General features: G+C 49.0%; 1 protein-coding gene across 1 annotated transcript in view; it reads right to left on the bottom strand.

Annotated features, from left to right (window-relative positions):
* Positions 1–19,537, bottom strand: part of LOC146797942 (F-box only protein 2-like) — a 131,701-nt gene that overhangs the window by 56,242 nt on the left and 55,922 nt on the right. The window contains exon 4 of the mRNA XM_085625151.1: positions 12,729–12,824. Within this exon, the coding sequence (XP_085481277.1) occupies positions 12,729–12,824 (96 nt within the window). The remainder of the gene's footprint in view (positions 1–12,728; positions 12,825–19,537) is intronic.

The raw sequence follows: 19,537 nt of genomic DNA, 5'->3' as shown, positions 1-19,537 counted from the left end.
GCCATCCTGCTAGGATGGTTGGTGCAAGACTGTTCCCTGCCCTACTTACATTTCAAAGGGCTGTCTCCAGCACACACAAAGAAAGTTGACACCAGTCTTTTGTCAGCACAGACTGCCTAGAGCCTTGGCAGAGGAAGGTAGGAACTTTCCAGAACCAAATGTGTGGATAGTACAAGGTGTCGCCCACTTCAAAGGCTGGCACAGAGGTATAAATATTGGACCTCTTGAACCACGCACCAGATCACTTCTGGACCTGTGGAAGACTCAGAAGGACTGCCATGCTGCCTGAATACCTGCCCTGCTGCCTGCAGAGTGAAGCTTTGACCTGTTCCTTGAACACAGGACAACCAGAGTGACTCCAAGGGCTGCTTACTGACTTCTAGTCCAGAGCTACAGGGACACAGTAAGTGCCAATGGTCCCTGAAACTGCCCAGCTGACCTGCTGAAACTTGACCTGCCTCCCTCTTCTAGAGTGGGTCCCTGATACCAGAGTAGTGCTTCCCCAGGTCCTGGGCCCTTGGCTGGCATCAGACGGCACTCCTCTGCTAAGAAAGACAAAATTCTGATGCTTTGGGCTCTTTGCTTCCATGAACGGGCCTGTTCAAGCCAAGACTCTACGATGACTGCCAACACGAAGCTCCGGTGAACCCGATTCTCCACACTACAATGACCGTAAGCAACATGAGATCTGCACTTCATACTAAAGCATTACCAACCCATGGTGGTGACGCCAACATGAAGATCCATCAATGACCACCAGTAAAATCCAACCAAACCTTTGTGCTATAGCGACCACAGTCCACGACTCCCAGCCTGCTCTTCGTGCTACAGGGAGGACCATCCATGACACTCTCCCTGCTCCCACGTAGCCTTCTCCACCATGAACTGGACTCTTTGAATTGGACTTTGTGACAGTAACTTTTACAGCAGGACTAACCTGGTCCATGTACACGGCCCGTGCTCTTTTGTGGTTTTCCTGAACTGGTGACTTACCCGGGTCTAACACAACCAGATGACCTCTAGTGGTGCTTTGTACTTTTAGGTGCTATTCTTACCTAACATTTTTTAACTTATTTTTTAATGTTGTGGTATCAATTTATTAAAATGTGCTTTCTTTTTCTAAATTGGTGTAGAATTTTTCTTCGGTTGTGTTTTCACTTTATTCCTGTTTGTGTGCTGCATAAATACTTTATACATTGCCTCTAAATTAAGGCGGACTTCTTTTGTGCCAAGCTTCCAGAGGATTAGGCACAGATTAATTTAGTGACTTTTGTGTTCAACCTGACTTTTGTGATTGTTGCTTTAAAAGGTTCTTCGCCCCCTCAACTATAAACCAAATTTCCTACAGGTGTCCTTCTGTAAAACGTAGTATTAGAGTGTACTCTAGAGTTGCGATCTTCAAGATGATCTTGCCATCTCATCCCTAGATAAGCAGATAAACTCTTAATGTCCGATTATTATTGCTCTCCTTCTCACTTTGTCCTTCAACTGTTCAAGTTGAGCCAGAAAGCATGGTCACTGTTAAACAGGGCAAGGGGCTGGTTCATGTGTGCTACCTGAGGTGTCTCACCGACGAAATAGGAACTATCATCATGCCTCATGAAACACTCGGACATATTATCAAGAAACGGCGTTTAAATTATCGCCGCTTTAGCGGCAGAAAACTGCTGCTAAAGCGGCGATAATGGGCTTGACAATATGCCCTAGAGAATTCCCATAGAAGCCCATGTTCTGGTGTCAACATGGGCTTCTATGGGAATTCTCTACGGTATATTATCAAGCCCATTATCGCCGCTTTAGCAGCAGTTTTCTGCCGCTAAAGCGGTGATTATTTTAATGCCGTGCTTGATAATACGCCCCTTCGTTTTTAACTTAAATTAACCCTGTAAATTCTTAGTAACACAATTCAAAATATCCCTAAATCTATGACAGGATAAGAAGCCCTATCAATTTTGTCTGTAGTAAATCGTGCTTGCAGGAATATATTGAATGAATACTTACTTTTTTCACAGATTCTCATAATGAAAATTATTCAGTTCAGTTGTCCTAACATCTCTTTGTTGTATATGAAAGTGCTTCTGGCTGCAGTCTTTTAAGTAAGACGGTCAATTTAATTAGTTGATTGAGGTTCATTTTTTTAAACCTCACAAAACAAGACTAAAGTATGCCATCTGCCTTTTATCTTCAAGAACGTTGCAGTTACTGATATATTTAACACCCTTGCTTTCAGGACACTATTAGTCATGTTTTAAACTCTAGCATGATCAATAACACTTTTTCTGTATCTCAGAAATATTTCTAAATCACACCACAGTCAAATTAAATTTTGTTGGAAGATGTGTTAAATGCTACTTGATTATAAAAAGATACACACAAATCTGTTTCTAATCAACCGTCAGTTTATGTTTCATCGTTCAAAAAGGGTGGTGCCATTTAGTTCTGTACATACTGGTATGACCTATGTCCTTTGTGCACAATTTGATTATAGGGCAATAAGCATATTATGTTCCAGCAGAAATGTTGGGCCCTCTCACAGAGGGACCACAAATTTCCAATTTGGCCTGTAACTGATTTGCAAGTGTTGCTGTAAAAATTCAATTTTGGTTTATTTTCACAAGAACATTTCACCTGTTAAAAAAAGGTGAAATCTACATCTGAAAACAAGTAATGATATTGGTGCGGAAACACACTTTCCTCTGAGTTAACTCTATGGGAGGTATTCCTAAATCCTAAATCCTGGAAGTCCAAACTCCACCAGAGCTGTCCCACATCACGTACAATTAGTTCACAGTGAGTCAAATAGTCGATCTAGTCGAAAGCTGGGACAAGTACTGTAGAAGAAGCAGTCATAGTGTATAGCAAATTATTATGACGTGTTCTAGGAAGTCTGACAAAAAAAACTTTAGATACACTCTGGGGAGGAGTTTACACATTTTGGAATTCTCGATTATGAAAATGTAGTATACTGAATTAGAATTCTTTAATTTTGCTACAGTGACAATATCTTACGTTGCAATCTCTAATGTACTGCATGGTCTCTTGAGGTAATTGTATATCATTTTGACAAAGCTAAAGAAACGAAAGGAATCAAAAATTTAAGAGTTCTCAATCCCCACTCAGAATTTCAATGTTCAACCACCCCATCTACAAAAGGATAGAAACAGGCATTAAATAACTCAGCAGATGAGATGTTGTATGAAGTACAATTATTGAGTTAAAGAAGACTAAACATAGGGAACACTTCTGCAAGTGTTCCTCAATTTTATTGCTGAGTCACATGAAGAACTAAACAAGAAGTATGCAATATTAGCAAACAGTTTCCAAACTGCAAGAAGAGGCTGCAGATGGGTAGGGGGCGTGGCCTTACGCCGATGTAGACGGACGGGGACTCCGGAGCTCCTCCGCGGCCTCCCTCTGCCCGATTAGATCCGGAGTCATTACGGGGGGCCCCTACTCCCCTAACCTAACTGGACATACCTGGGGAACGGGAGAGCGCTCCTGCGACGGCGGAGGTGTCCCGGTGAAGGAGTGGGGTCAGTCTTTCCTCCACGCCGCGTTTCTGCCTGAAGCGGCTCAAGATGGCGGCCGCGACCCGCCGATGAGAATGCGGTTCCCTGCTGAGGACTGGAAGCGGCGCATCACCTGGTAGAGTGGCGGAGAACCCTGGAGCTTGCCCTGCAGCGGTGGCTGGTGAGCGAGGTGTCCGCGGAGAGTGGGCTGAATGGAGGGCTGAGGCTGACCGCTACTGCTGCCTGACCTCAAGATGGCGGCTCGGGGTGGACGCTGAGGAGCGGCCTGCAGAGCGGAGTGGCGGGCGATACAGGGCTCCTGCATGGACGGCAGAGTGGAGCCGCTCCTTGCCTCCTGCTGGGGGCCCGGAATGATGCTGGGATTTAACTGAGGCAGAGCGAGGCTGTTGGGTGGTCACCATGGAGCAGAGGTAGCCGTTGGGGTGAGCGACTACGCGGCCTGGTGCCCCCGGTGCAGCTGGTGCCTGTCGAGGGAGGTGCGGATCGGCTGTGAGCCCTCCGGAGCGGCTACGAGTTGGGTTGGTGCGTTGCTGCCCCCTCGGGTGACCGCCCCTTGACTGGCCGGTGCAGGAGCGTGGCCCCCGCGCAGGGGCTGCCAGTTCCGGAGGTGAAGGCGGACGCTAGAGGACTAGCGGAGGGTCCTGCCCGGGTTGCCCCGTGTTCGCCACCGGTGGGCAGGAGATACTTGGATGGACTGGGGGCTCTGAGACCCTGCCCGTGGGTGGCTGGATTTTGGCGGCACCTTTCTGCACTACAGCACGGTGGCTGGGTGACCCCGGCGTCCGGTTGGTGGCGGGGTGCTGGCCCCTCTCGTCCTCCTAATTCTGACAGCGGGGGTGCGGGAGCCGGTGCCTGAACTCACCTGGATTACTAGACGCCGGTATAGCTGCCCGGCCTGACCGAGCGCTGTCCGGAGATTGACCTACTGTAACTGGCTTGCTGATCGGATTGGCTGCATTGCTCCAGCGCTGCTGGGGTGGACGGTGACTTGAGGCTGGTGGTGGCTGCTGGGGCCCTGGATGAGCGCCTAGGATGGGGAGAATGTCGAGGAGGAGGGGTCACGGCCCTCCAGGACGCAGAGGGGGAGCATCGGTCGGAGGATGAGGAGGTTGTGACACGCACCCCCGGTGTGGAGACTCCGAGCGGCCCGTCCTTGGTGGATATTGTGCAGGCCATCACGGCTTCTCGGGAGGCCCTTGAAACAAAGATAGACACTATTGGAGTGGACCTGGTGTTGCTGAAAGACGATCACAGGAAACTGAAAGAGCGGGTGAAAGCGACCGAGAAGACGCTGGAGGAGGTGCCGGATAGTGTGACTGCCTTGCAACAGTCCTTGACGCAGATGGAGCACAGGGTGCGGACACTGGAGTTGCGCGCAGTGGACAGCGAAGGGCGCTCTCGAAGGAATAACCTCCGGATAGTGGGAGTTCCAGAGCGAGCGGAGGGAGTTGACGCAGTTCGGTACTTGGAGGACTGGCTTCGATCGGAGGTGGCCCCGGAGGGGTTGTCCCCGTTTTTTGCCCTTGAAAGGGCTCACAGGGTACAGGCGCGGCCTCCCAAGCCGGGAGCGCCCCCGAGACCGATGGTGGTGAGATTGCTGCACTACAGAGACAGAGACCACCTTCTGCAGCAAGCTCGAGAGAAACAGCGACTACAAATCGACAACTCTAGGGTGATGCTTTTCCCGGATTACACACGGGAGGTTCAGAAACAGCGTACCTCCTTTGTAGCTCTCAAGCGGAAACTGCGGCAGGTACGCATTCCATATGCGATGCTCTTCCCGGCGCAGCTGAGAGTGGTGGATGGCCCTCGCACTCTCTTCTTCACCACCCCACAGGATGCGTGGCGCTGGCTGGAAACTAGACAGACGGGACTGGATCGGAGGTCGCCGGAAAGCGCTGCGGAGAGACGATCTCCTGACATTGTGAGTCCATCGAGGGCTCCTCCATTGCCAGACCACCGCCGTGAACGGGATAGTGCTGTGCGGGCAGTGGTGGCGATCAGTCGGGGTGGCACCGGCCCGGCTTCTGCTTCTCCTGGCCGAGTGAGGGAGAGCCCTCTCCGGATGGCAGCACGAGTGGGGATTCCGAGATTGAACTTCCGGTGATAACCCCGCAGACGGTGGACTTGTTTGGCTGAGCTGGGGTCGGATGGCGGGGATGGATGTCCTTGTACTGCAGCTCAGGTTTGGCGGGTGGAGGGGATTTTCCCTAGCGAACACAGGGGACTTGGCCTCTTTGAATGACCTTATTGGGGCCTCCAAAGGGCTGTTGCTGATCCTGTCACATATGGTGGGGAAGGGCTGGCGGGGGGCTCTGGGTCCTCTTTTGGGTCGGCGCATGTCTCACTCTCCATGCTGGCAAGGTTGATGGTTCTTTTAGTTTGGATGGGGGCTAGTTTTGGGGAACCTATCCTGGGGTGTGGGAGTTGGGGGAGTTGGGGTGTTGGGGCAGGGGGAGGAGAGGGTGGGACCAAGCATGTCGCAGGGGGAGATAGGATGGACAGTATTATTTTTACCATGCCATGGATACCGCCGTAGGTATTAAGTGTTTGTCTTGGAACATTAGGGGGATGCACAGTATGACTCGCCGCCACAAGATCCATGCTTATCTTCGTCGGCGTGGGGTGCAGATAGCACTGCTACAGGAAACACACCTGAACAAGCAAGAAGCGCTGGCATTGCAGCGGAGGTGGCGGGGACAGGTGTTCTGTACCACGTATTCAGCATATGCAAGAGGTGTGCTGGTCTGGGTTCGGGCGGGGGTGCCGTTTCAAAGTACTGGAAAGGTAATTGACCCGGATGGTAGATTTGTTATGGTGAAGGGGAGACTGGATGGCAGGGACATTGTTCTAGGGAGTATTTATGCACCAAATACGGATCAGGCTTCCTTTTTTGAGCACTTGTCTGGGACATTGGCCCCCTTGCTGACTGGTTCGGTGCTCCTGGGGGGCGACTTTAATTGCATTGCGGATGTTTCCCTGAATCGCTCTCATCCCCCTCTTGCTGATTCCCCTGTGCACCGACTGGCTATGGTGAGGCAAGATTGGCAGCGACAGTGGGGGCTGACTGACACCTGGAGGGCGCACCATCCGGGCGAGAGGGATTATTCTTATTTCTCGGCATTGCATGCCCTCCATGTTCGTTTGGAATCTAGCCTTAGTTCTCCAGATGTTCATGGGGCGTTGATACACAGTGAGTACCTGGCCAGGACATCATCTGACCATAATCCACTGCTGACAGTGCTACACTGGATGAGGGATCGCCCTGCCATTCCTACGTGGCGGCTTCGGCCCGACACGTTAGAGGACCCAGTATTTCGCGCTAACATTGGGTCGGCCATTGAGGATTATTTTCGACTCAACGCCAATACGGCGTCATCCCTGGTGGTGGAATGGGACGCCTTTAAGTCTGTAGTTTGAGGGCGCTGTATCGGCGAGGTGGTGGGAGTGCGCAGAGTGTTGCTGCAGGACATTCAGAGGGCAGAACGGCAGGTGCGCGAGCTGGAGAAAGAGTGTCATGAGCGCCCAGACAGGCAGGCGGGGCTGCTTGAGGCTCGAGAGGCATCGGCAGTTCAAATCGAGAGATTGCGCTGCTATGACTATAAGGCCTACATAGATAAGGCACATGTGGAACGAGATAAGGTGGGGACATTGTTAGCCTGGCTGGCCAACCCGGCACGCAGGGGGACCCCGATAGTCGAACTGCGGGGGCAGGGTGCTGAGGTGTTTTGTTCCCAAAAGCACATTAATGATCACTTCTTACAGTATTACGCTGGCCTGTACCGGAGCAGAGTGGGTCCTGGGTGCCCGGGGGATGAGGAGTTTGTGCCGGGGGCAGGGCTCCCGCAGCTCACGGCCGCTGAGGTTCTGGGTCGGGACATTGAAGCGGGTGAGGTACGTAGTGCCATAAAGCACATGGCCAGGAATAAGACCCCGGGCACTGATGGGCTCCCCGTTGAATTCTATGCAGCTTACACAGATGTTTTAGTTCCCTGCTTGGTGGCGCTTTATAATACGGCGCGCCGAGAGGAGGCCCTCCCTGCCACCACGCGAGAAGCCCTTATACTCCCCCTTCTTAAGCCGGGTAAACCTGCGTGGGATCGTTCCTCGTATAGACCCCTGGCGATGCTCAATCTGGACTACAAGATCTTGAGTCGCATCCTGGCTAGTCGATTGATGCCCCATATGCTGACACTGATCCATGAGGACCAAGCTGGGTTCATTCCCTCCCGTACAACTGCGATGAATGTTCGCAGACTGCTGCGGATCTTGGGGTCCGACTCCTATGACAAGGCGGAGGCCTGCATTTTCGCGGTCGACATTGAAAAGGCCTTTGATAGCCTGGAGTGGCCTTACCTTTTTGAGGTATTGCGGGCATTTGGGCTGGGGGAGAGGTTCGTTCAGTGGACGGCGCTTCTCTACAGAGCTTCCACTGCTAGGGTGAGGACGGGGGTTTGATTTCTGCTGCCTGCGTGGTCGCTCGGGGGACGAGGCAGGGGTGCCCGTTGTCCCCTCTATTGTTTGCGCTGGCACTGGAGCCCAAGGCTGCGCATGCCAGATCAGGACGGTATTTTCCGGGGCTCTTAGTAGAGGGACGAGTGCAACACATAGCATTGTATGCGGACGACCTCATTTTCTTGCCGGATGCTGGGGAGGCCCTACAGGGGGCACGGAGCCTGCTGGAGACCTTGGGGAGGGTGGCGGGTCTTCGGGTGAACTGGACCAAGTCATGTCTGTTCTCTACCGAGCCGGACGGGGTGGTTCGCCCGGGGGATGTCCCGTGGGAGCCTCGGTGTCTGTCCTACTTGGGGACTCAGATTTATCATGCTCCCGCTGATCTATTGGAGGGCAATGTGGGGCGAGCAGTGCACGGGGCGAGAACCTGTTTTGACTTTTGGGGGACTCTCCCATTGTCAGTGGCCGGCAGGGTCGCTCTGGTGAAAATGGTCATATTGCCCAGGTTTCTTTATTACTTTGGGACCCTCACAGTTTGGATCCCGGGTAAACTCTTCGCACAACTGAACACTTTGATTACGGGATTCATCTGGGGCGCTGGGAGACGGAGAGTAGCGTTACTTACTCTACAGAAGCCCAGGGGAGAGGAGGGGCTTGCGCTGCCAGACCTGGAGGCCTACTACCATGCTGCGCAGCTCCAGTGGTTCACGAAGTGGGTGGCGCGGCACATCCGGCGCCCGGAGGACCGGGGAGGGTCGAATCCGAGCTAGCACCATTTGTCTTGTGTGCTGCTCCGAGTCCCGATGAGAGATGCTTCGAGGCCATCGGATTTGAGGGCGGTGCGACAATGCTGGGCGCGCTTAGCTAGGAGGACGCATATTCCGGTTCCCCATGCACCTGAGATCCCCTTGAGGATGTGTGGGGCGTTGCCTCACGGGGGCGATTGGAGCCGGTTGTCGGCCTGAGAAGAGGCGGGAGTTATGGCACTGGGTGACCTCTATGAGGATGGTAATCTTCTCCCTTTTGATGACCTCAGGGAGCGGCACGATCTCCCGCGGGGGGACTTCCTCTTGCATACAGCTTTGACTGCGGCTATCAGGAAACACTGGCGACAGGGACTGGTGGAGCCGACCACATCCCTTGCCTGTCAGTATGTAGTGATGGCGGCGGGGACTTTTAAGGCGGTGACCTGTCTCTATTGGCGGATTACCTGTGATATGCATCGACCCCTGACTGCACTGCGACTCAAGTGGGAGGCGGATCTGGGGGAACCCATTGCGGAAAAAGCCTGGGACGAAATCATGGAGCGCCCATGGAAATGTTCCCGAAATGCGCGGTTCCAACTCATCCAGTTCTATGTCTTTCATAGGGCATACCTCACGCCTAGTAAAATAGCTGAGTATTTTGGGGGGTCGGATGCTTGCCCCCGTTGTGACCAAGATGGGGCGAACTTCCTCCACATGTTCTGGGACTGTCCACGGTTTGGAGACTTTTGGCGGGAGGTGATGACTGCACTGCGGGTTGTGACTGAGAGGGAACTGGAGGTGGTACCGGGGGTCTGCTTGTTGCATTGGTTCCCGCACACTGCTAAGACTAAGGTCACCAGCCGGTTCATTGACCTGGGGCTGGTCCTGGCCAAACGGGAACTTACTTCCCATTGGAAGGCGAGGCAAGGGCCTAATCTCTTGTGTTGGAATAGGGAGATGGTGAAGGGGGCGGGAAGCGAGGGGAACTATAGGCTGTGCATGGCTCGGCGGAATGGAAGTGAGAAATCGCAAGAAATGGCCCGGGCATGGGTGGCACTCCTGGAACTGTTCAAACAGCCGGTTGAGGACGGAGAGGGGGAGCCTGGGGAGGGGGATGTGGCAGGGGACCTCTGAGAATTTCTCCATGTTCCTGGGAGTACGAGGCGAAGGGAGGACTCTGGGCCCGGGATAAGCAGCTTCCTCCTGGCCTCTTGCTATACTCGCTGTTGTGCCCTGTGGGAGGGGAATCTGTCAGGCGGCGCAAGAGGCTTCAGTGTCCACTTGACTACATTAGATACTGGCGACATGCTTGGGAGGGAGGTTGGGGTGGGGGGTGCTGTTGGGGGAGATATGACGGGGAGAGGGGGGGGGTCTTTTGATTGTGTTACATTATGGTAATGGACCACTCTTGTGGATATGTTATCCTGTGAAACTCAATAAAAGTCTGTTTAAAAAAAAAAAAAGAGGCTGCAGAGGGGTAGCATAAAATGTGATGGGATCACTTTTTGTGGCCAGATCAATCATTTAGTAATTGCTAGGCCTAGGCAGAGTTCTGCAAGTGGCAGAGTGTGTTAGGTCATGCAGTTCACACTTATTTTTAGCTCCAGGTGTTTATCCCGCACTGGAATATCAGTGCGAACTGCACCATGTGCAGCACAAGAGGGTGCTGCTTCTTTCTGCGGCTCAAGTAAATTTTCTACTCAAGCGGCAACTTCCTCAACGCGAACTGATGATTTCACAACACAAGCAGTTGTGGCCATCCGCGACCACCTGCGATGAGAAACCTCGCTGGGAGGTGATCTAGTGTTGGATTTTCCTGGCTCGCCAACTTAAAGCTGGCAAGCGAGAGCAGGAGTGGAGTTTTTTGGAACTCTGCATACTCGGCAGAGCACGGCGTGTGGGAAACTCTGTAAACGGAGCAGAGTTCACCACCCAGGCTAAGTAATTGCCAATCTAGCAATGTTGAAAAACACTTTTCAGGATCATAGCACTGTTGAACTTGGAACTGAAAGTGAATAAGAGTCAAAAGGTTAGTTGATATGCAATCTCTTTACTACAGCAGGGGTCAAAAACAATAGAATTAAGGACAGTGTCTCAAGGCCAAAGTGGGATGTAAAGAAATTATTCAATTCCCACTGGAGCACATCAAAAGGCATCGCACTGCCCTAAACATCACCATACCACTAATTTCTGGTTAAAGCGCAACAGATGGCAAAAGAACAGACTTCCTACACCTCTTGAGAAGCTGCATGCAAAGAATACACTGGTTTACACATCTCTGTGGTCTTGACAGTCTCTACGAGTTGTCCTCTGCCACTGTACACAAAGGTAAGAGTCATCCCTGGAGTGTAGGACAGAGTGATTAGCAGAGCATGATGTGGCAGTCTGTAGGTTACAGGACATGGTGATTAGGTGTGGCCTGGATCCAAAAGACACCTCAAGACTGTGAGGCTCATTTTGGGTTAAATTGGATGGGAACACAGCCATGAATTTATGGTGCGACTACCCTCTAAACTGATGGCTCCCCTGCCTCATTTTAAAAAGGGTGAACCACAGGTCCTCCTGTGACACAGCCTTGGCTGGATTGCCAGTGGAAACTCTTGACTAGGCGGCCCATCCACCGCCAAGCCAGCAGGTCACACTGACAATAGGGTCATCCTGATAAGGGTGGGACTAGCATCATTGGTTTTTGTTTTGCAGGACGACCATGCAAGGGATGGCAGACCGTTTAAGGGTATTGTGAAAATGTCCCTGACATGCAACTAGAAAACCTATGCATGTCAGTGACATTTTTCGTTCGTTTTACAGGCAACAGAGCCCGCTTTGGGGGGGGGGGGGGGCTGAAAAGTACAAAAGAATGTCGCGCGGGCCGAAAACATATAGTGGACCACTCAGCATTCATGTGGTGAATACCCGAGTGCAGCTCTGAAAGCATTAGGCATTCAAGAGGTTTGGGACAGTAAGATGGAAAGAACAGCAATCACTAGAGTGTGTAATGCCACTGCAAGGAAACTGTCTTTTTTGGAAGACAAAACAAGATTGATTAAACGTCGACATGCCTGGTCAGTAATAAATTCATATACAAAGCCCAAACCACAAGCTTATGTAGCAGCACATTTTCGACTTACATTAAAAAAGAGGTTTATGCTGTACGGACTAGGAGATCATAACTCAAAGGACTTGTTACCAACCTGGAAAGGCAAACATCAAGACGAAATACCACATAGAATCGATATGCCACCTGATGTGCGTCTGCCCCACAGTAAAAGACGAAAGAAGGAAGTTCTTAAAACTGATCTTCAATGAATTAAACATCCACAACTGCAGGCAGGCTGTAACATGCTGGATGGGGGGGGCTCAAACATTTTAAATTGCCGTGGGGTAAAGTTCTTCACATTGATAGACTACCTTCTCCTAAAAGCGGACATGAAATTAATAAACGAGGTAGATACAGGACTGAAAACTTTATAAAAAGTTTGAAAATGTTAACAATTAATTACACTTTTGGAAATATCATTCTTTTAAATTTGACTGTTTTTAAATTATTTGTGTGCTTTATGGTTGTGAAATACTAAATATAGGCATTTTTTATTGACTGACACTCAGCATTCTTCAGTGAAGAAAGTACATTCCCTGCATTGCCAGATGAGCTGCCATCACAGAAATCCTTGCCAAACACGTCTCTCTAGATAAGGCGTGCATTTCTTTGCCAGGACAGGAGGCCAAGATCTCTGCTGACCATGTTGGGGCTGGTCGGCTACCTTTGAATAAGCCCCTACATCTGTTACGATACAATGTTTTGGGGAAAGGGATAGCAGACCAATGAGCAAAATGCTGATTGGTTACCGAGAGTCGACCACAAGCAAAAAATAACCTGTGAGCACTGATAGGAGATCTCTAGGACAGTGTCACTGGATTACTTGAGTCTTTTTGCAGCCATAACAACATAATTGGCTGCTGCATTGTGAAGAAGTGTGGTGTGTGCATTATGCCTTACCAATCAGAGATGAGGATTTCTGGTTGCTTTTCATCCAGATACTTCTTTGAATACCCTTCATTATAGAGGTCAATAGTTTGCCACTTGGTGCACCACCTGTGGATAAGAAGTACATATTGAAAAATGTAATCTGCAGACATTTTCAGGTTGTTACATTTTCACCATTCCAATTTTTAGTAGATACGAGGTGTGTGTTTATTGGACTTCAGCCAGTCATGGATGTGTTTGAAACATCATAGCAGCTAAGCATTACACAATTTGTAAGTCTGCATCAATGAAACTGCCTCAAACACACACAAAGTGAATTCTGAATGACTAATCCTAGACTCCAGCATTAATTAAACAATGATTAAGCAGATAAGCCTAAAGTGGTGCTCTAATTGTACCATTTTATTGTTTTAATAAAAACAAATTGTTACTTATTGTTATAGTTTTGCATTTTGGCAGATGTACCCATCGAAATCACATTTTCATCTTTCTCGTGTTCAGTCTCTGTTTTGGGTTTTGCTTAAGTATTCCACCTATTTCTGAGCCTCCCCTGGCCACCAAAGCAGCAAGAGGCATTCGTCGAGGAGGGAAAGATTATAGAAGCAATGAAGAACAATAAACATTTGCAGCTCTCTTCTTCCCATCAAAAAAGCTCAAATACCTACCTGCCCTCCAGTTACAGAAAGTTATACATAAGGTAATCTTGCCCACTTTTGCCTCTGTTAGAATCATTTACCAGAGGACTTGACCCTAAACCCAAAGAAGTATACAGAGGATTAACGTAAAGAGAATACATTTAAAAAGTCACCAAAAACTGCAGAAAACCCAGGGCACGATTTAGAGTTAGTTGTAATGGGAAATCTCACAATTTGTGGGGAAATGCAAAGTCCAGTGGAGAATCCACTGGTCTAATATCTTTCCTGTATGGTGCAGGAAATTCCACGGCACGATTCACCGCAGGATTGAGCTCCCTCTGGAATCTGAATCTGAACCAGACTTTAAAACAAGATCCTCATTATTAACTAAAGTGTTTTATTGAGACTTTAGCACTAAGGGTAGTGAGAGTGTCATCACTAGTATTTGTAGTAGTAGCACTATCAACATTAACAGTACGAGTAGGGCAGGTAGTAGTACTTGGAGTAACAGCAGCATTAAAAGTAACAGCAGTAGCACTGCTGGCAACAGTTCCAGAGTTGCAGCATTAACAATAATGCTATTTTAAGACCTTAAATGTATCAGCTGAAATGGTGAAAGCATAATAAGGGAAACAGTGACAGTAGAGGTACTTTTAGTAGTAAGCTCTCTACTGGAAGTGGTAATATCTGTAGAGCTGCCTAGGGGGTGTGTGAGAAAGACAACATGGCCGACTAGACGTGCATCGCTGAGGCTCCAGCAGTCACCAAGTAATCCGGCTGCATCCTATACCTACTGGCGGCACAGAACCATTGTTTGGCAGCATCGCATTCGAGATAACGCCCAGGCACCACTGATTTGACTGAGCTATCCCACAGAGGGCTGGAGGTAAAAGGCCCCAGACATGAGCACACACCCAGCAGAGGCACAATCTTGGATGGTGCTGGAAGAGTGTGGCCCGCGGGGTGGTGGAAGAGTTGATGTGAGAGAGCAGTCTGTGTCCGGAGTCATCGGACCACAGAGTTTGGAACAGCGGGCCAGGTGGAGCCACCAGCTTGAATAATGCCAGGAGAGAATGTGGTCCACAGGAGAGTGGCAGAGCTGAATTAATGGAGTGGTTCACATCCTGAGTTGCTGGACAGCAGAGAGATCAGGGCAGTGGAGTGGTTCTGAGGAACAGCACAGGCTGCCCCACGAAGAGCAACACACACTCATCCATGACAATGCAGCTGTTTCACAATCCAGTATCAGTCGTGAGAAGCATGTGGAAAACCAAGACCGCTATATGACACATCGGGTGAGTCGCCTGGTGCAGCAGACCTAACATGACAGCACTCTGGCATCCAGGAGGAGTGGAATTTAGGATGTGGAAATTCAGACTGAGCTAACTTATGTCCGCAGCTGGAGTGGAGTTAGTGACATGGCTATTAATACATCAGAGGCGGTAGCGCGGGTTACATAATACAAGTAATGAGAAGCTGATGAAGAAAGCACTCCTCTGGGCCCCAGAAGGGGAACAAGAGTACAGCAGACTGAAATGTATGATAAAATATGGGCAGCATTACACAACAAATGCAATGCAAACTGGGCATCTGCAAGTGGCCATTGAAATAGGAATAGTTTGTGTTGTGCTAGTGGAGAGATTGCAATGAAATGAAGTAGGTGCAAAGTCGCCATTTAAAGGCAAGGGAGCAAGAAGGGCAAAGAACTACAGCCAACAGGTCAGCGATAAAGCAAGAAATAGCTCTACATGGTCACTGAATCAACATATCTCAGAAACTGGGCAAAGCAGGTAGCACCACCCACTTAATATAATGGATCTAGAAAACGGCAGTCCATGGAGCCATGCCTACACCGTAGTGGACCAGAATAACAGAATACATATTATGAGAGTGACTCTCCAAAAATGGACACCGGTGTTGTGAAGTTGCATACTTGCTAAAAAAAGCAATATAACACCTGAATAAAGCTGAAGGAACTCAGGGACATGTTCAAGGTGGCTCGGAGGTGGCCAGGGGTGGAGGTACAGTGTTGGGGCTAGTTAAATGTCACACTGGCCAGTAGGAAACCGGACAACTCTCAATCAATCACACTGCACAAGAGGGTTAAGCAATAATAAAATGTGTAAACCAAAGAACACCAAGCTGTGGTCCAAGCAGGGCAGGCCCAATAATCCCAGTAAACATGGAGTGAGGAAGTAATGTGGATGAACCAGCCACTGGCAGTCATAGTGGAGTCTAGAGAGGCCTTGGAAGCCAAGATAAATTGAGTGTCAATTGACTTGAATTTTCTCAGAGTGAATAAGCGCAAGATCTCGGACAGATTTATTATCGTGAAGTCAACAATAGCCATCATATGCCCTACAATGCTAGACCTCCAGAAACAAGAATCTGAACTAGAGGCCAAAATAAAACTCAGTACAGCGCAGAATACTCCACGGGACATTCAAGAAGGCATAACGCAAGGAAAGTGAATCTCCCTGGAAAAATAAGAAGAGCACAACATGGAACTCCTTCTAGAAGAATGGATTGTCAAACAGCTGAACAGCCAAAGAACTATCTACATTTTTCATGATAGAAAGAACTCAAAAGGTACCAACATGATCACCAAGACTCATATCATCACCTCGACTGATGGATGAATGCCGATAACATACTGCACATAACGCAGTGAAACAGTCCATAAGCAGTAAAGTACACTAAAGTGCTGTTCTTCCCAGGTTACACCATATTGGTTCAGCAACTAAGAAATCCATTCCTCAAGGTTAAGCGGACACTCAGAATGCTTGGCCTGAAATACATGCTCCTTTTTCCTGCAAAGCTACAAATCACTGATGAAAATAGACAGGGTTTTTCATAAACCCAGTAGAAGCAGGGCCATGGACAGAGACCTGGGTTGCACAGCACAAAGTATCACCATGACCTGCACCATAGAGGCCTTGTACAAGTAAAAGCAACACAGATGACAAGAACCAGTCACAGATCCCATCACATCCTTGAAGCAGCCTAGAGAAGAATAATCCAAGACGGCAGAGGAACAATCGCATCAGAAGGCTGGGTCATTGACCAAGCAAAAGAAACAGGCTCAGAACTGGAAGGTGAAGACGCAGTAGTTGAAGGAATTCGGAGAGGCCACACTGATGACATCAGATGAATTAATCTTAGATGGCACTCCTAGCAAATGAAAGTATGCAGGGTGTGTGGTGTCTTGGGCTGGTGGACAGGGCCGGACGGGTAATTCCTTGCACCGGGCAATCCCCCGGTAGGCAGGATGGGGTGGGGGCCGGTTTTGTGACAGGGGGCAGGTTTTGTTGCAGGGGCCGATTTGGACCCTGAGGCGTGACCGAGCAAACAAGCAGCACAACTATCTGCATAAAATGCAGCTGCTGGTGGTGCTGCATGCACCGTCCGTGTCCGTGAGTGACCCAATTTTATTTCATTTGCCTCAAAGTAAATGGACATACGTATCTGCTAATCTGCTTCACAACATTCAGAATACTTTAAAAGAACTTTAAAGAATATGCATCCGTAAACTCTCTTCTGTGTCAAATATTCAAAATGATACTAGGACTTCATGGGGAGATGCTCTTCAAGGATGGTGAGCTGTAGCACTAGTCTTCCACAGTCCTTCCTTCGTGAAGAGTTTTTTAGATACATATTGTTCATACTGACTGCTGAGACATGGTTAGATAAGTCCCTGTCGGCCTCAGATTCCTCCAAATTAAATTCAAGTTTGATCTGCTTTATTACATCAAAAATGCTATTTTTGTTGGCTCTTAGGGCTCAGTGCACTTTACCACCGCTAACCAGTGCTAAAGTGCTTGTGCTCTTTCCTTTAAACATGGTAAAATTGGCTTACACCGAATTGGCAAATTTAATTTACTTGTAAGTCCCTAGAAATGTGGTTCAACATGTACCCAGGGACTGTAATTTAAATGCTGCTAGTGGACCTGCAACACTTATTGTGCCACCCACGTAAGTAGGCCTGTCATTGCAGTCTGCCTGTGTAGTTTTAAAACTGCCATTTGACCTGACAAAAGGAACCTTTTGCCAGGCCTAAAAATATTTCCTTTTACTACATATGTCACCAGGATGTCACCACTAGCGCAAGCCCTTTCCATAAGGCAGGATGCAGTGTATTTAAATGGTTTGGAATATACTTTTAAGTTTTATATGTCCCGGAATAGGCATGGCTGAATTGCTACCCTTGTTCTATGTGTGATTCCAGAATTTTTCACAATCCCATGACTTCAGTGATGTACAGGCAACATTGATGGCAGCATCCACTCGCTGAAAAGTACTCCAGTGCCACTGGCCTGGGTGCATTTGTGTGAATTTTTCTTGCTTTCTGGCTAGGGTGCCATGTGAGACATTTCCATGCCTTCTGGGTGCTTATGTGTGATCTTTCCATGCTTTCTTACCTTGGTGCTTATGTGTGATATTTCCATTCTTCCTGGCCTGGGTGCTTATGTGTGTTATTTCCATAGTTTCAGGCCTCGGTGACCTGGAGGCTCATGTGTGACATTTCCATGCTTACTGGCCTGGTGTGACCAGGCCTGGGTCAGTGCCTAGTTGCTTATGTGTGACATTTCCACAGTTTCTGGCCTCAGTGGCCTGTGTACTTATGTGACATCACATGTCAGTGCTTAATGTGTGAAAACAAGAGTGACAATTTATTAAGAATACAAAAAAGAATATCAGAATGTAGTTTGTATGCTGTGAAGTTGAAACAGTCTAATGAAAAAAAAGCCTAAAACCCATAAGGTAATCATTTACTATGTGTCAGAAGTTGGCCTGGCACATGCTGTCCTCTAGTTATAGGGGACACCTTGCACCAGTCCAATTCGACTCCTAAGGTGATAGGTTTAAAAGACAACCTTTAAAGAAAGCTATCCTAGTGGTAGCTGTGGAGAGCAGCCTTCAGGCTAAGTCTTGAAGGAGTGTTAAGCTTGTTTTACCATAGATAACCTCTTGAATAACCAAATGAAAGAGTAGTCCACACAGGTATATATATATATAACATATATGTATTTATTCTAAACAAGTCTCTTTATGAGGCTGAGGCAAAGTTACAATTCAAACAAGCATTGATAGATACAAACAAATAGCACTGGAATCATAGGGCCCCAGGGGGGGACCAAACCATATATTAAAAAAGTGGTATAAGAACCACGACAATTCTACAGACAATGCCTAGGGCATTTAGGATCGCTGGCCCCTTAAGAATCCACCCCAGGTTATGAGGAAGGGGACCCACGGGAGGCGCGTGCAGTGGAAATAGCTGCTATAGGGATCTCTATTATAGCCTATGGAGAATGTCGCAGTTTGATTTAAACAGATTAAAGACACTTCTAGCAGGAGTTCAAAGGTGAAAACTTAGAGTTAAGCTTTTGGAGAGCCCACTACCATGAGAGTACCGAGGTACCACTGTTACCTGCCCCAGGGAAGCCGGGTGCATAGGTCGTTTTCGATGTCGGGTTGCGGGCTGATTTTCAATGGGAAAATGTACAAAACTGCTGCTAGCCAAAAGCGTCGATGATGCCGTGAAGATTGAAGTTGTAGAACTTGTAGAGAAGAACCTGAAAGCAGAGGGGACAGAGTCTGGGTCACAGCACAGTGACCAGGGAGCTCAAAGGAAAGAGCCCTTCAATGTCGGGTGCTTCAAGTGGAAAGAGGTGTAGCTTGGATCTGCAGCCACGGGCTCAGGGAGGCTTCAAGGAAGGCCAGCTTCTGGGGAGCGACTGACCCACGTCGGATGAGGGTTGCTGCGGTGTTAGTGTCCGGATTGAATCCACTAAGCCTTGGCAACCGCAACCCACGCAAGATGAACAAATCAGCTACTGGTGCAGACCCACGAGGTCTGTGAGATGTCTCCTTCAAGGAGACTGTAGAACAAGCCTGGAGCAACCAGGGGAACTCTTAAAAGTTAAGATTGTCCTCCGCCAGGGCCCACAAGTCGAGAGACAAGGGACCGCAGAAGGCAGCAATTTGGCGTGCGTAAAAGGGAGCCCACGGGCCACCGGAGTGAGCTACGGCACTGGTCTTTGGCACAATTGCTGCTGAGAGGTTGGCTCAAGTTTGGGCCAAAGCACAACTTCCCCACTGGTCAGGGTCGTGTGCTATGCAAGAGGTGACCGGCGTCCTGGGGTATTGGGAATCTCGGCACCCACGCGGTCCACGGTGCTCAGC

The sequence above is a fragment of the Triturus cristatus genome, chromosome 9, assembly GCF_964204655.1.
Source record: "Triturus cristatus chromosome 9, aTriCri1.1, whole genome shotgun sequence".
Classification (NCBI taxonomy): Eukaryota; Metazoa; Chordata; class Amphibia; order Caudata; family Salamandridae; genus Triturus; species Triturus cristatus.
The sequence above is the reverse complement of the archived record's forward strand: the minus strand, read 5'-3'. Positions and strand labels throughout refer to the sequence as shown.